The following is a 14448-nucleotide window of genomic DNA, read 5'->3' as shown; positions in this document are numbered from 1 at the left end:
CTGTACTTTATGAGAAAGGCAGACAAAAACAAAGGATTTGATTGTAGAATAAGGGAGACTGCAGTGTGATAATATAGACATTGGAAGGTGTCTTTCAGTTTAGGAAGCCTCAAAGCCGATATGTAAAGCTAACAAAGAGCAGCGATACTATCAAGGTGAGGGTTTCTTCTTCAACTGTTACCAGGCACCTGCAACAAAGATTGCTCAGGTTTGTGAGTGCCTTCTGATTAAGGAAGTCAAATAAAATACAGGCCTATTAAAATGTTTCAGTAGGTGGATCTTATTTTATATAACATATACAAAGCAATGGTTGCCCTCTTGTGGAAGCATCATGAAACAATCAGACTGGCACCAGATCGTCTTTATTTGAAGCTTCCATGACCTCTTCAATAGTACCACGGATTAAAACCTATAAATAAATATCATGAAATACTAGGACTAATACCACAATTAAAATGGATGCACAAAGGGTAATGTAGTCCCCGGACTTCTGCTCTTCCTATAGAACGCATCTGAAGAGAGGAGACGTTTCAGTTATACTGCAACGCATGCGCATGACCAGCTAGCTTTGCTACTGAAGCCGTCTTTCCTGGTTTTAATGGTCAGTTGGCAAAAAAAAAAAAAAGTGTTCCATACTGCATGTAGTCCTCTGAAAGGGTCAAAGGTCAATCACTCCACGTTCCCCCTCACGGCAGTTATAGTTACAGCTTCACATTTCCACATCGACAATATTCTCACGATGATGACTTGTTCCTCTATCATACGATGAGGTTTTATTTACATATTTGCCACAGTTCATATTTTGGTTTGGCCTCATAGGAACAGACATACAACCAACCGCATGTACGGAATTCAGCAGTGTTGTTACTTCATAAAATAACATTAAAAAAAAAAAATTAAAAAAAAGTCAAGTCCTCCCATACTGTAAATAAAATGGTCCAGCAGCTAGTGGATATAACATCCATGTTGAGACAGAAAACCCTTTTGAAACAACCTCTAGTCCACACACCCACCTCCCCACTTGTCCGTCAATGATCACTAGCATCCATTTTGATTTTAGGTTTCACCCCAGTGGTTGTGGAATGTTAGTTGAGAGTCTTCTCAGGTGCCAACCAACAGTCATTATGCTTGGCACACCTGACATGGCACCGGCTGCTCTTGTGGCAGTGCTACCCATCCAGAGGCTTGCCCAGGTAGACCATGGTCACCTCAGTGTTGCCATAGACAGCTGAGACGGCCGGGAAGAGGCAGGCTTTCGGAAGCCCTCGGAAGGCCACTCCCAGGAACTCAAAGCCTCTCTCGAAGGCCAGGGTTTTGTTATCCATATCCAGGATTACTCGTATCCTCTCCCCGATCTGTGGACGCACACCATTACACTAGAAAGTAATATAACAGTAAGTAACAGCTACAATACAGAGAACGGCTTCACTTTCAAAAGCTACAATTAACACATGCTTTACTGTAATGAGAACTTCTCATTTAAGGTGGCGTTCTTCTTGACATGCATCCTACTGCACAGGCCTAACTCATCAAACAAATACATTTCAATCTAATAACTAGAGACACTCCATTGAGATGATTCATCAGCCTTAAACAATGGCTCAGAGCTTTAAAAGGACATGTGCATTTATGTATTCAGATGTGTCTATAACTATGTCTGTAGCTCACCCCATAGTGACAACGTCCCTGAACCTGCCTGCAGCTCACCCCATAGTGACAACGTCCCTGAACCCTGCAGCTAGCTCACCCCATAGTGACAACGTCCCTGAACCTGCCTGCAGCTCACCCCACAGTGACAACGTCCCAGAACCCTGCAGCTCACCCCATAGTGACAACGTCCCCTGAACCTGAACCCTGCAGCTAGCTCACCCCATAGTGACAACGTCCCTGAACCCCTGCAGCTAGCTCACCCCATAGTGACAACGTCCCTGAACCCTGCAGCTAGCTCACCCCATAGTGACAACGTCCCTGAACCTGACTGCAGCTAGCTCACCCCATAGTGACAATGTCCCTGAACCTGCCTGCAGCTCACCCCATAGTGACAACGTCCCAGAACCCTGCAGCTAGCTCACCCCATAGTGACAACGTCCCTGAACCATGCAGCTCACCCCATAGTGACCCGTTCCTGAACCCTGCAGCTCACCCCATAGTGACACAGTTCCTGAACCCTGCAGCTAGCTCACCCCATAGTGACAACGCCCCTGAACCCTGCAGCTAGCTCACCCCATAGTGACAACGCCCCTGAACCTGCCTGCAGCTAGCTCACCCCATAGTGACAACGCCCCTGAACCTGCCTGCAGCTAGCTCACCCCATAGTGACAACGTCCCTGAACCTGCCTGCAGCTAGCTCACCCCATAGTGACAACGTCCCTGAACCTGCCTGCAGCTAGCTCACCCCATAGTGACAACGTCCCTGAACCTGCCTGCAGCTAGCTCACCCCATAGTGACAACGTCCCTGAACCTGCCTGCAGCTAGCTCACCCCATAGTGACAATGTCCCTGAACCTGCCTGCAGCTCACCCCATAGTGACAACGTCCCTGAACCCTGCAGCTAGCTCACCCCATAGTGACAACGTCCCTGAACCTGCCTGCAGCTAGCTCACCCCATAGTGACAACGTCCCTGAACCCTGCAGCTAGCTCACCCCATAGTGACAATGTCCCTGAACCTGCCTGCAGCTCACCCCATAGTGACAACGCCCCTGAACCTGCCTGCAGCTCACCCCAGTGACAACATCCCTGAACCCTGCAGCTAGCTCACCCCATAGTGACAACGTCCCTGAACCTGCCTGCAGCTCACCCCATAGTGACAACGTCCCTGAACCTGCAGCTGCAGCTCACCCCATAGTGACAACGTCCCTGAACCCTGCAGCTCACCCCATAGTGACAACGTCCCTGAACCTGCCTGCAGCTCACCCCCAGTGACAACGTCCCTGAACCTGCCTGCAGCTCACCCCATAGTGACAACGTCCCTGAACCCTGCAGCTAGCTCACCCCATAGTGACAACGTCCCTGAACCCTGCAGCTAGCTCACCCCATAGTGACAACGTCCCTGAACCTGCCTGCAGCTAGCTCACCCCATAGTGACAACGTCCCAGAACCCTGAACCCTGCAGCTGAAGCTCACCCCATAGTGACAACGTCCCTGAACCTGCCTGCAGCTCACCCCATAGTGACAACGTCCCTGAACCTGCCTGCAGCTCACCCCATAGTGACAACGTCCCTGAACCTGCCTGCAGCTCACCCCATAGTGACAACGTCCCTGAACCTGCCTGCAGCTCACCCCATAGTGACAACGTCCCTGAACCCTGCAGCTAGCTCACCCCATAGTGACAACGTCCCTGAACCTGCCTGCAGCTCACCCCATAATGAAAACGTCCCTGAACCCTGCAGCTAGCTCACCCCATAGTGACAACGTCCCTGAACCTGCCTGCAGCTAGCTCACCCCATAGTGACAACGTCCCTGAACCTGCCTGCAGCTCACCCCATAGTGACAACGTCCCCCTGAACCTGCCTGCAGCTAGCTCACCCCATAGTGACAACGTCCCTGAACCCTGCAGCTAGCTCACCCCATAGTGACAACGTCCCTGAACCTGCCTGCAGCTCACCCCATAGTGACAACGTCCCTGAACCCTGCAGTTAGCTCACCCCATAGTGACAACGTCCCTGAACCCTGCAGCTAGCTCACCCCATAGTGACAACGTCCCTGAACCCTGCAGCTAGCTCACCCCATAGTGACAACGTCCCTGAACCTGCCTGCAGCTCACCCCATAGTGACAACGTCCCTGAACCTGCCTGCAGCTAGCTCACCCCATAGTGACAACGTCCCTGAACCTGCCTGCAGCTAGCTCACCCCATAGTGACAACGTCCCTGAACCTGCCTGCAGCTAGCTCACCCCACAGTGACAACGTCCCTGAACCTGCCTGCAGCTCACCCCACAGTGACAACTTCCCTGAACCTGCCTGCAGCTCACCCCATAGTGACAACTTCCCTGAACCTGCCTGCAGCTCACCCCATAGTGACAACGTCCCTGAACCTGCCTGCAGCTCACCCCATAGTGACAACGTCCCTGAACCTGCCTGCAGCTCACCCCATAGTGACAACGTCCCTGAACCTGCCTGCAGCTCACCCCATAGTGACAACTCCCTGAACCTGCCTGCAGCTCACCCCATAGTGACAACGTCCCTGAACCTGCCTGCAGCTCACCCCATAGTGACAACGTCCCTGAACCCTGCAGCTAGCTCACCCCATAGTGACAACGTCCCTGAACCTGCCTGCAGCTAGCTCACCCCATAGTGACAACGTCCCTGAACCTGCCTGCAGCTAGCTCACCCCATAGTGACAACGTCCCTGAACCTGCCTGCAGCTAGCTCACCCCATAGTGACAACGTCCCTAGCTCACCCCAAACCTGCCTGCAGCTCACCCCATAGTGACAACGTCCCTGAACCTGCCTGCAGCTCACCCCATAGTGACAACGTCCCTGAACCCTGCAGCTAGCTCACCCCATAGTGACAACGTCCCTGAACCCTGCAGCTAGCTCACCCCATAGTGACAACGTCCCTGAACCCTGCAGCTAGCTCACCCCATAGTGACAACGTCCCTGAACCTGCCTGCAGCTAGCTCACCCCATAGTGACAACGTCCCTGAACCTGCCTGCAGCTCACCCCATAGTGACAACGTCCCTGAACCTGCCTGCAGCTCACCCCATAGTGACAACGTCCCTGAACCTGCCTGCAGCTAGCTCACCCCATAGTGACAACGTCCCTGAACCTGCCTGCAGCTAGCTCACCCCATAGTGACAACGTCCCTGAACCTGCCTGCAGCAGCTCACCCCATAGTGACAACGCCCCTGAACCTGCCTGCAGCTCACCCCATAGTGACAACGTCCCTGAACCTGCCTGCAGCTCACCCCATAGTGACAATGTCCCTGAACCCTGCAGCTAGCTCACCCCATAGTGACAACGTCCCTGAACCCTGCAGCTAGCTCACCCCATAGTGACAACGTCCCTGAACCCTGCAGCTAGCTCACCCCATAGTGACAACGTCCTGAACCCTGCAGCTAGCTCACCCCATAGTGACAACGTCCCCTGAACCTGCCTGCAGCTCACCCCATAGTGACAACGTCCCTGAACCTGCCTGCAGCTCACCCCATAGTGACAACGTCCCTGAACCTGCCTGCAGCTCACCCCATAGTGACAACGTCCCTGAACCTGCCTGCAGCTCACCCCATAGTGACAACGTCCCTGAACCTGCCTGCAGCTCACCCCATAGTGACAACCCCTGAACCCCTGCAGCTCACCCCATAGTGACAACGTCCCTGAACCCTGCAGCTAGCTCACCCCATAGTGACAACGTCCCTGAACCTGCCTGCAGCTAGCTCACCCCATAGTGACAACGTCCCTGAACCTGCCTGCAGCTCACCCCATAGTGACAACGCCCCTGAACCTGCCTGCAGCTCACCCCATAGTGACAATGTCCCTGAACCCTGCAGCTAGCTCACCCATAGTGACAACGTCCCTGAACCCTGCAGCTAGCTCACCCCATAGTGACAACGTCCCTGAACCCTGCAGCTAGCTCACCCCATAGTGACAACGTCCCTGAACCTGCCTGCAGCTAGCTCACCCCATAGTGACAACGTCCCTGAACCTGCCTGCAGCAGCTCACCCCATAGTGACAACGTCCCTGAACCTGCCTGCAGCTCAGCTCACCCCATAGTGACAACGTCCCTGAACCCCTGCAGCAGCTCACCCCATAGTGACAACGTCCCTGAACCTGCCTGCAGCAGCTCACCCCAGCTGCAGCTAGCTCACCCCATAGTGACAACGTCCCTGAAACCTGCCTGCAGCTCACCCCATAGTGACAACGTCCCTGAACCTGCCTGCAGCTCACCCCATAGTGACAACGTCCCTGAACCTGCCTGCAGCTAGCTCACCCCATAGTGACAACGTCCCTGAACCTGCCTGCAGCTCACCCCATAGTGACAACGTCCCTGAACCTGCCTGCAGCTCAACCCCATAGTGACAACGTCCCTGAACCTGCCAGCAGCTCACCCCATAGTGACAACGTCCCTGAACCCTGCAGCTAGCTCACCCCATAGTGACAACGTCCCTGAACCTGCAGCTAGCTCACCCCATAGTGACAACGTCCCTGAACCCTGCAGCTAGCTCACCCCATAGTGACAACGTCCCTGAACCCTGCAGCTAGCTCACCCCATAGTGACAACGTCCCTGAACCTGCCTGCAGCTCACCCCATAGTGACAACGTCCCTGAACCTGCCATAGTGACAACGTCCCTGAACCTGCCTGCAGCTCACCCCATAGTGACAACGTCCCTGAACCTGCCTGCAGCTCACCCCATAGTGACAACGTCCCTGAACCTGCCTGCAGCTCACCCCATAGTGACAACGCCCCTGAACCTGCCTGCAGCTCACCCCATAGTGACAACGTCCCTGAACCTGCCTGCAGCTAGCTCACCCCATAGTGACAACGTCCCTGAACCTGCCTGCAGCTAGCTCACCCCATAGTGACAACGTCCCTGAACCTGCCAGCTAGCTCACCCCATAGTGACAACGTCCCTGAACCTGCCTGCAGCTAGCTCACCCCATAGTGACAACGTCCCTGAACAGCTCACCCCATAGTGACAACGTCCCTGAACCTGCCTGCAGCTCACCCCATAGTGACAACGTCCCTGAACCTGCCTGCAGCTCACCCCATAGTGACAACGTCCCTGAACCTGCCTGCAGCTAGCTCACCCCATAGTGACAACGCCCCTGAACCTGCCTGCAGCTCACCCCATAGTGACAACGTCCCTGAACCTGCCTGCAGCTCAGCTCACCCCATAGTGACAACGCCCCTGAACCTGCCTGCAGCTCACCCCATAGTGACAACGTCCCTGAACCTGCCTGCAGCTCACCCCATAGTGACAACGTCCCTGAACCTGCCTGCAGCTCACCCCATAGTGACAACGTCCCTGAACCTGCCTGCAGCTCACCCCATAGTCAACCCCTGAACCCTGCAGTGACAACCCATAGTGAACCTGAACCCTGCAGCTAGCTCACCCCATAGTGACAACGTCCCTGAACCCTGCAGCTAGCTCACCCCATAGTGACAACGTCCCTGAACCCTGCAGCTAGCTCACCCCATAGTGACAACGTCCCTGAACCTGCCTGCAGCTCACCCCATAGTGACAATGTCCCTGAACCTGCCTGCAGCTCACCCCATAGTGACAACGTCCCTGAACCTGCCTGCAGCTCACCCCATAGTGACAACGTCCCTGAACCTGCCTGCAGCTCACCCCATAGTGACAAGTCCCTGAACCCCCAGCTCACCCCATAGTGACAACGTCCCTGAACCTGCCTGCAGCTAGCTCACCCCATAGTGACAACGTCCCTGAACCTGCCTGCAGCTAGCTCACCCCATAGTGACAACGTCCCTGAACCTGCCTGCAGCTAGCTCACCCCATAGTGACAACGTCCCTGAACCTGCCTGCAGCTAGCTCACCCCATAGTGACAACGCCCCTGAACCTGCCTGCAGCTCACCCCATAGTGACAACGTCCCTGAACCTGCCTGCAGCTCACCCCATAGTGACAACGTCCCTGAACCTGCCTGCAGCAGCTCACCCCATAGTGACAACGTCCCTGAACCTGCCTGCAGCTCACCCCATAGTGACAACGTCCCTGAACCTGCCTGCAGCTCACCCCATAGTGACAACGTCCCTGAACCTGCCTGCAGCTAGCTCACCCCATAGTGACAACGTCCCTGAACCTGCCTGCAGCTAGCTCACCCCATAGTGACAACGCCCCTGAACCTGCCTGCAGCTAGCTCACCCCATAGTGACAACGTCCCTGAACCTGCCTGCAGCTAGCTCACCCCATAGTGACAACGTCCCTGAACCTGCCTGCAGCAGCTCACCCCATAGTGACAACGTCCCTGAACCCTGCAGCTAGCTCACCCCATAGTGACAACGTCCCTGAACCTGCCTGCAGCTAGCTCACCCCATAGTGACAACGCCCCTGAACCTGCCTGCAGCTCACCCCATAGTGACAACGTCCCTGAACCTGCCTGCAGCTAGCTCACCCCATAGTGACAACGTCCCTGAACCTGCCTGCAGCTAGCTCACCCCATAGTGACAACGTCCCTGAACCCTGCAGCTAGCTCACCCCATAGTGACAACGCCCCTGAACCTGCCTGCAGCTCACCCCATAGTGACAACGTCCCTGAACCTGCCTGCAGCTCACCCCATAGTGACAACGCCCCTGAACCTGCCTGCAGCTCACCCCATAGTGACAACGTCCCTGAACCTGCCTGCAGCTCACCCCATAGTGACAACGTCCCTGAACCTGCCTGCAGCTAGCTCACCCCATAGTGACAACGTCCCTGAACCTGCCTGCAGCTAGCTCACCCCATAGTGACAACGTCCCTGAACCTGCCTGCAGCTAGCTCACCCCATAGTGACAACGTCCCTGAACCTGCCTGCAGCTAGCTCACCCCATAGTGACAACGTCCCTGAACCCTGCAGCTCACCCCATAGTGACAACGTCCCTGAACCTGCCTGCAGCTCAGCTCCCATAGTGACAACGTCCCTGAACCTGCCTGCAGCTCACCCCATAGTGACAACGTCCCTGAACCTGCCTGCAGCTCAACCCATAGTGACAACGTCCCTGAACCTGCCTGCAGCTCACCCCATAGTGACAACGTCCCTGAACCCTGCCTGCAGCTCACCCCATAGTGACAACGTCCCTGAACTGCCTGCAGCTAGCTCACCCCATAGTGACAACGTCCCTGAACCTGCCTGCAGCTAGCTCACCCCATAGTGACAACGCCCCTGAACCTGCCTGCAGCTAGCTCACCCCATAGTGACAACGTCCCTGAACCTGCCTGCAGCTAGCTCACCCCATAGTGACAACGTCCCAGAACCCTGCAGCTCACCCCATAGTGACTCCGTTCCTGAACCCTGCAGCTCACCCCATAGTGACTCAGTTCCTGAACCTGCCTGCAGCTAGCTCACCCCATAGTGACAACATCCCTGAACCTGCCTGCAGCTAGCTCACCCCATAGTGACAACGTCCCTGAACCTGCCTGCAGCTAGCTCACCCCATAGTGACAACGTCCCTGAACCTGCCTGCAGCTAGCTCACCCCATAGTGACAACGTCCCTGAACCTGCCTGCAGCTAGCTCACCCCACAGTGACAACGCCCCTGAACCCTGCAGCTAGCTCACCCCACAGTGACAACGTCCCTGAACCTGCCTGCAGCTCACCCCATAGTGACAACGCCCCTGAACCTGCCTGCAGCTCTCACCCCATAGTGACAACGTCCCTGAACCTGAAGCTCACCCCATAGTGACAACGTCCCAGAACCTGCCAGCTAGCTCACCCCATAGTGACAACGTCCCTGAACCTGCCTGCAGCTCACCCCATAGTGACAACGCCCCTGAACCATGCAGCTCACCCCATAGTGACAACGTCCCTGAACCTGCCAGCTAGCTCACCCCATAGTGACAACGTCCCTGAACCCTGCAGCTAGCTCACCCCATAGTGACAACGTCCCTGAACCTGCCTGCAGCTCACCCCATAGTGACAACGTCCCTGAACCTGCCTGCAGCTCACCCCATAGTGACAACGTCCCTGAACCTGCCTGCAGCTCACCCCATAGTGACAACGTCCCTGAACCTGCCTGCAGCTAGCTCACCCCATAGTGACAACGCCCCTGAACCTGCCTGCAGCTAGCTCACCCCATAGTGACAACGTCCCTGAACCTGCCTGCAGCTAGCTCACCCCATAGTGACAACGTCCCTGAACCTGCCTGCAGCTAGCTCACCCCATAGTGACAACGTCCCTGAACCTGCAGCAGCTCACCCCATAGTGACAACGTCCCTGAACCCTGCAGCTCACCCCATAGTGACAACGTCCCTGAACCTGCCTGCAGCTAGCTCACCCCATAGTGACAACGTCCCTGAACCTGCCTGCAGCTAGCTCACCCCATAGTGACAACGTCCCTGAACCTGCCTGCAGCTAGCTCACCCCATAGTGACAACGTCCCTGAACCTGCCTGCAGCTAGCTCACCCCATAGTGACAACGTCCCTGAACCTGCCTGCAGCTAGCTCACCCCATAGTGACAACGTCCCTGAACCTGCCTGCAGCTAGCTCACCCCATAGTGACAACGCCCCTGAACCTGCCTGCAGCTAGCTCACCCCATAGTGACAACGCCCCTGAACCTGCCTGCAGCTCACCCCATAGTGACAACGTCCCTGAACCTGCCTGCAGCTCACCCCATAGTGACAACGTCCCTGAACCTGCCTGCAGCTCACCCCATAGTGACAACGTCCCTGAACCTGCCTGCAGCTCACCCCAGTGACAACGTCCCTGAACCTGCCTGCAGCTCACCCCATAGTGACAACGTCCCTGAACCTGCCTGCAGCTCTCACCCCATAGTGACAACGTCCCTGAACCCTGCAGCTAGCTCACCCCATAGTGACAACGTCCCTGAACCTGCAGCTGCAGCTCACCCCATAGTGACAACGCCCCTGAACCTGCCTGCAGCTCACCCCATAGTGACAACGTCCCTGAACCTGCCTGCAGCTCACCCCATAGTGACAACGTCCCTGAACTGCCTGCAGCTAGCTCACCCCATAGTGACAACGCCCCTGAACTGCCTGCAGCTAGCTCACCCCATAGTGACAACGTCCCTGAACCTGCCTGCAGCTAGCTCACCCCATAGTGACAACGCCCCTGAACCTGCCTGCAGCAGCTCACCCCCAGTGACAACGTCCCTGAACCTGCCTGCAGCTAGCTCACCCCATAGTGACAACGTCCCTGAACCTGCAGCTAGCTCACCCCATAGTGACAACGTCCCTGAACCTGCCTGCAGCTAGCTCACCCCATAGTGACAACGTCCCTGAACCTGCCTGCAGCTCTCACCCCATAGTGACAACGTCCCTGAACCTGCCTGCAGCTAGCTCACCCCATAGTGACAACGTCCCTGAACCTGCCTGCAGCTAGCTCACCCCATAGTGACAACGTCCCTGAACCTGCCTGCAGCTCACCCCATAGTGACAACGTCCCTGAACCTGCCTGCAGCTAGCTCACCCCATAGTGACAACGTCCCTGAACCTGCCTGCAGCTAGCTCACCCCATAGTGACAACGCCCCTGAACCTGCCTGCAGCTAGCTCACCCCATAGTGACAACGTCCCTGAACCTGCCTGCAGCTCACCCCATAGTGACAACGTCCCTGAACCTGCCTGCAGCTAGCTCACCCCATAGTGACAACGCCCCTGAACCTGCCTGCAGCTAGCTCACCCCATAGTGACAACGTCCCTGAACCTGCCTGCAGCTAGCTCACCCCACAGTGACAACGTCCCTGAACCTGCCTGCAGCTAGCTCACCCCACAGTGACAACGTCCCTGAACCTGCCTGCAGCTCACCCCACAGTGACAACTTCCCTGAACCTGCCTGCAGCTCACCCCATAGTGACAACGTCCCTGAACCTGCCTGCAGCTCACCCCATAGTGACAACGTCCCTGAACCTGCCTGCAGCTCACCCCATAGTGACAACGTCCCTGAACCCTGCAGCTAGCTCACCCCATAGTGACAACGTCCCTGAACCCTGCAGCTAGCTCACCCCACAGTGACAACGTCCCTGAACCCTGCAGCTAGCTCACCCCACAGTGACAACGTCCCTGAACCCTGCAGCTAGCTCACCCCACAGTGACAACGTCCCTGAACCCTGCAGCTAGCTCACCCCATAGTGACAACGTCCCTGAACCTGCCTGCAGCTAGCTCACCCCATAGTGACAACGTCCCTGAACAGCTAGCTCACCCCCAGTGACAACGTCCCTGAAGCTGCAGCTCACCCCATAGTGACAACGTCCCTGAACCTGCCTGCAGCTCACCCCATAGTGACAACGTCCCTGAACCTGCCTGCAGCTCACCCCATAGTGACAACGTCCCTGAACCTGCCAGCAGCTCACCCCATAGTGACAACGTCCCTGAACCTGCCTGCAGCAGCTCACCCCATAGTGACAACGTGCCCCTGAACCTGCCTGCAGCTGAAGCTCACCCCATAGTGACAACGTCCCTGAACCTGCCTGCAGCTAGCTCACCCCATAGTGACAACGTCCCTGAACCCCTGCAGCTAGCTCACCCCATAGTGACAACGTCCCTGAACCCCTGCAGCTAGCTCACCCCATAGTGACAACGCCCCTGAACCTGCCTGCAGCTCACCCCATAGTGACAACGTCCCTGAACCTGCCTGCAGCTCACCCCATAGTGACAACGTCCCTGAACCCTGCAGCTAGCTCACCCCATAGTGACAACGCCCCTGAAACCTGCAGCTAGCTCACCCCATAGTGACAACGTCCCTGAACCTGCCTGCAGCAGCTCACCCCATAGTGACAACGTCCCTGAACCTGCCTGCAGCAGCTCACCCCATAGTGACAACGCCTGCAGCTCACCCCTGAACGTCCCTGCCTGCAGCAGCTCACCCCATAGTGACAACGTCCCTGAACCTGCCTGCTAGCTCACCCCATAGTGACAACGTCCCTGAACCTGCCTGCAGCTAGCTCACCCCATAGTGACAACGTCCCTGAACCTGCCTGCAGCTCACCCCATAGTGACACGTCCCTGAATGCAGCAGTAGTGACAACGCCCCTGAACCTGCCTGCAGCTCACCCCATAGTGACAACGTCCCTGAACCTGCCTGCAGCTAGCTCACCCCATAGTGACAACGTCGTCCCTGAACCTGCAGCTAGCTCACCCCATAGTGACAACGTCCCTGAACCTGCCTGCAGCTCACCCCATAGTGACAACGTCCCTGAACCTGCCTGCAGCTAGCTCACCCCATAGTGCTGAACCCCTGCATAGTGACAACGTCCCTGAACCTGCCATAGTGACAGCTCACCCCATAGTGACAACGTCCCTGAACCTGCCTGCCTGCAGCTCACCCCATAGTGACAACGTCCCTGAACCTGCCTGCAGCAGCTCACCCCATAGTGACAACGCCCCTGAACCTGCCTGCAGCTAGCTCACCCCATAGTGACAACGTCCCTGAACCTGCCTGCAGCTAGCTCACCCCATAGTGACAACGTCCCTGAACCTGCCTGCAGCTCACCCCATAGTGACAACGTCCCTGAACCTGCAGCTCAGCTAGCTCACCCCATAGCTCAACCCATAGTGACAACGTCCCTGAACCCTGCAGCTAGCTCACCCCATAGTGACAACGTCACCCCATAGTGACCCTGAACCCTGCAGCTAGCTCACCCCATAGTGACAACGTCCCTGAACCCCTGCAGCTAGCTCACCCCATAGTGACAACGTCCCTGAACCTGCCTGCAGCTCACCCCATAGTGACAACGTCCCTGAACCTGCCCTGCAGCTCACCCCATAGTGACAACGTCCCTGAACCTGCCTGCAGCTACCCCATAGTGACAACGTCCCTGAACCTGCCTGCAGCTAGCTCACCCCATAGTGACAACGCCCCTGAACCTGCCTGCAGACCCCCAACATAGTGACAACGCCCCTGAACCCTGCAGCTGCAGCTCACCCCATAGTGACAACGTCCCTGAACCTGCAGCTAGCTCACCCCATAGTGACAACGCCCCGAACCCCTGAACCCTGCTGAACCTGCAGCTAGCTCACCCCATAGTGACAACGTCCCTGAACCCCTGCAGCTAGCTCACCCCATAGTGACAACGTCCCCTGAAACCTGCTCACCCCATAGTGACAACGTCCCTGAAGTCACCCCATAGTGACAACGCCCCTGCCTGCAGCTCACCCCATAGTGACAACGTCCCTGAACCTGCCTGCAGCAGCTCACCCCATAGTGACAACGCCCCTGAACCTGCCTGCAGCTAGCTCACCCCATAGTGACAACGTCCCTGAACATGCCTGCAGCTAGCCATAGTGACAACGCCCCTGAACCCCATAGTGACTGAAACGTCCTGAACCCTGCAGCTCACCCCATAGTGACAACGCCCCTGAACCCTGCAGCTAGCTCACCCCATAGTGACAACGTCACCCCTGAACCCCTGCAGCTAGCTCACCCCATAGTGACAACGTCCCTGAACCTGCCTGCAGCTCACCCCATAGTGACAACGTGAACCCCTGAACCCTGCTAGCTCACCCCATAGTGACAACGTCCCTGAACCTGCCTGCAGCTAGCTCACCCCATAGTGACAACGTCCCTGAACCCTGCAGCTAGCTCACCCCATAGTGACAACGCCCCTGAACCTGCCTGCAGCTCACCCCATAGTGACAACGCCCCTGAACCTGCCTGCAGCTAGCTCACCCCATAGTGACAACGCCCCTGAACCTGCCTGCAGCTCACCCCATAGTGACAACGCCCCTGAACATGCCTGCAGCTCACCCCATAGTGACAACGCCCCTGAACCTGCCTGCAGCTCACCCCATAGTGACAATGTCCCTGAACCCTGCAGCTAGCTCAACCCATAG

At 56.6% G+C, this 14448-nt stretch overlaps 1 protein-coding gene across 2 annotated transcripts in view; it reads right to left on the bottom strand.

Moving 5' to 3' along the window:
* Positions 1-903: 903 nt before the first annotated feature.
* The window catches only part of LOC112227626 (F-box/SPRY domain-containing protein 1), a 15158-nt gene continuing 1613 nt past the window's right edge, over positions 904-14448 (bottom strand). The window contains exon 3 of one of the 2 annotated variants that reach the window (XM_024392421.2): positions 904-1376. In XM_024392421.2, the coding sequence (XP_024248189.1) occupies positions 1170-1376 (207 nt within the window). In that variant the 3' untranslated portion in view covers positions 904-1169. The remainder of the gene's footprint in view (positions 1377-14448) is intronic. The other variant, XM_024392422.2, reaches the window with a different exon arrangement.

Source organism: Oncorhynchus tshawytscha, linkage group LG29 (assembly GCF_018296145.1).
Source record: "Oncorhynchus tshawytscha isolate Ot180627B linkage group LG29, Otsh_v2.0, whole genome shotgun sequence".
NCBI lineage: Eukaryota > Metazoa > Chordata > Actinopteri > Salmoniformes > Salmonidae > Oncorhynchus > Oncorhynchus tshawytscha.
Note: the sequence above shows the minus strand (reverse complement) of the source record. Positions and strands in the feature narration are given on the sequence as shown.